Raw genomic sequence first — 3,185 nt, 5'->3', positions numbered from 1 at the left:
TTCTTTCCTGTCCTGTGACACTCATGCGGCCATTCCTACGATCAAGGCGTGCTTGTTTTCGGTGCCGCCATTCCTACGAAACTGAGAAGAATGCTACGTCTTTCGTGTGGAAATCGTCCATCGATCCTCGCACCATAAGGAAAGAAGCGCATCCTCCAACTTGTCGCCTTTAGTTTGCTTGATGCCTTAGCGGGGCAACATAAGAAAAGAACCACATCCTCAAAGTTGTCTCTCACCTTTGGTTGATGCCTTGCAGGTCCCAATTCCCACACCCCAACCACACCTTCCACACAACTTCTCATTTCCATTCATTTGCCATTGTTGTAAACTGCACACCACCTTCTCCAAATCAAGCAAGATGGATGCCCAGGGCGCTGTCGACTCGCTCCTTGGCCGCCTCACCGCCATCCTCGTCGACGAGGCGCAGCTGCTCGGCGGCCTCCATTGCGACGTGGAGTTCATCAAGGATGAGATGGAAAGCATGAACGGCCTGCTCCTCCACCTCATCGAGGCGCACCACCGCGACCACCAGGTGCGCGCTTGGATGAAGCAAGTCGTCGACCTCACCCGCGACTGCGAGGGCAACGTCGAGCTCTACATCCACAGCGTTACAGACGCTGGCCACCACGCTAGTGGCTTCCTGGGCTACTTGCGGCACATCGTCCGCTATGTGCGCACCATCCCGGAGAGGCACCGGATCGCAACGAGGATTCAGGAGCTTAAGGTCAGGGCACGCGATGTAGGCGACAGGAAGCTGAGGTATGGTGTCACCGTGCCACCGGCTGCTGACCAAGCTGACCCGATATTCATGGGCGACGTACCCCATGGATCAGAAGATGAGGAGGAAGATGCTCACAGACGCTCTCTTCTTATCAATTGTCCGGACGAAGTGGCTTATATTGAGAAAATCATTGATGATATCATCAAGTCTTTGCTAGCTGAGGAAGAACTTGTCCAAGATCCGGCAAACGGGGACTCACACCCTAGGATATTTCTTATAATCCCACCGAGGTATGATTACCTTGATATGGATATGATTACAAAGAAACTGTATAAGCGGAAAATGTGCTCATTTAGTTGCAAAGCCTTGGTCCACTACGGCAAGCAGTGCTTCTCTGAAGTCCACGTACTGCGGGAAATACTGCACCATGTGGCGCCCCTTCCAGCTGAACAAGACATGCTCAGGGTGGAACTGGAGAAGAGTTCGGAAATATCACCCAGTATTGATGTGGAGGATGAGACCATGCAACTCAGGAAGAAACTTGAGGGGTATCTCAAAGGTAAACGGTTCTTGATCATTGTTCGAGGTATCGATGATAAGTATGACTGGAAAAGCATAGGCCCTGGTCTGTTACATGCTACTGCTCACGGTTCTCCTGATAGTGCTATCGTCTTTACAAGATATTCTGAAGATTTTTTCATCGAGTCCCCTTATAAAAAATTGAAACTACAAAGTCTATTTAGTGCTTTCTGCAATAATACCAAGGAGCTTTGTTCTGGCAGTTCTGGATATGGAATAAGACAAATTTTACATTTATGTCAGTCCGATGTCTTTGCAATGAAGATGTTCCAACATCTTATGTATGTTAACGGTGCAAGGGGTACAACACAGATAGACAACTTCGTAGGAACCTTAGAGGGTTGTGAGCTCTTGGGTAAAAGTGTGGCAAAGCAAATGGTGAAGTTCTCCTACAATGACTTGCCTGCCAAGTACAGGAGCTGCTTGCTCTACCTAACTATTTTCCCGCAAGGTGACCACATTAGGAGATCAACTGTGTGTAGAAGATGGATAGCTGAAGGCCTGATAACATCCAGGGAGAATCATGCAGAAGATGAAGCTGATTCATGTTTCAATGCCCTCCTCTCCAGGAGTCTCATTCAACCTGGGGAGATCGATGACATGGGCAAGACCAAGACCTGCACATTACATCATGTTGTTCATCAAGTCATCACCAGGATTGCTAGAGATATAAACTTTGCGGACACGGACCTACCACCCAATTTGGCTCGCCACCTTTCCATTCACAGCAGAACTGAGGTGCAAGCATCTCACACAGATCATGCGTTGCAAGCAGCTGATGGCGCCGGCATTGTAGCACTTCTTCCATATTTGGCAAAGTCATCTCAGTGGCAGCTAATGAAGGTGCTGGATCTAGAAGGTTGCAGAGGCTTAAAGAAGCAACATTTGAAGATCATCTGTAAAATAATATTGCTGAAGTACTTAAGCCTCAGGAACACAGATATCACTGAACTACCGAAGAAAATCGAGAAGCTGCAATGCCTGGAGACCTTGGACATCCGGCAAACAACGGTACGGGCCTTCGCCACAAAATCAGTCATGCTTCCAATGCTAAAGCATCTATTCGCTGGTCAGGCTGAGTCTCCAAGCAACATCACTGATAGGTCTCAGGATTTGTTTACGGCCGTGCGCCTTCCGAGCAGCATCAGAAGAATGAATCAGTTGGAGACACTGTCACATGTTGAAGTTTCCCACAGTGTTAATGATTTAACTGGTGTTGGTCATCTATTACAGCTGAGGAAACTGGGTGTGATTCTCCAGGGTAAGAAAGGTGGCCTGAGTTATCTATTTCAACAGATCGAAAAATTACATGGTTGCCTTCGCTCCTTGTCTATTCAGATCAACGAACCGGTTTCTCAAACTGAGGATACTCTTAGCTCAGAGGAGGTGGTCACATTAGCCTCCCCTCCAAACCTTCTTCAAAGCTTAAACATTAGCGGCATCACAAGTGGGTTTCTACTCTGGATTGCAGAGCTCGATCAACTTACCAAGATAACACTGAGCCAGACTTACCTAGGGGAAGATGATATATGCATCCTCGGCAAGCTTGCAGCTCTGCGCTGCCTCAGGCTTCGGCGCAGTTCATACGCCGGCAGCGGGCTCACATTCAAGCAAGAAGAGTTCAAGATCCTCAGGTCCTTGGTCGTTGATGATGGTACCATCACCGACATTATCTTTGACACTGGAGCCGCTCCCAAGCTGGAGAGGATTGTGTGGTCCTTTGCCAAAATGGAGTCTATTTGTGGACTCCTCCGCCTTCCCAAATTGAAGAATGTCGAGCTCAATGGTGACTGCGACCCAGATCCAGTGAGACTAGCACTTGAAAAGCACCCCAACCTTCCTGATTTCAAGCACAAGCCACACCAGGGGCAACAAGAAGATAGAG

General features: G+C 48.5%; 1 protein-coding gene across 1 annotated transcript; it reads left to right on the top strand.

Annotated features, from left to right (window-relative positions):
* Positions 1-358: 358 nt before the first annotated feature.
* LOC119343880 (disease resistance protein PIK6-NP-like) lies at positions 359-3,181 on the top strand (the record flags this gene model as incomplete). Its single annotated transcript, XM_037614617.1, has 1 exon — positions 359-3,181. A coding segment is annotated over exon 1 (2,823 nt), but the record flags the coding sequence as incomplete, so codon positions are not given.
* Between the last annotated feature and the right edge of the window lie 4 nt (positions 3,182-3,185).

This window comes from Triticum dicoccoides, unplaced genomic scaffold (assembly GCF_002162155.2).
Source record: "Triticum dicoccoides isolate Atlit2015 ecotype Zavitan unplaced genomic scaffold, WEW_v2.0 scaffold144839, whole genome shotgun sequence".
Taxonomy (NCBI): Eukaryota; Viridiplantae; Streptophyta; class Magnoliopsida; order Poales; family Poaceae; genus Triticum; species Triticum dicoccoides.
The sequence above is the reverse complement of the archived record's forward strand: the minus strand, read 5'-3'. Positions and strand labels throughout refer to the sequence as shown.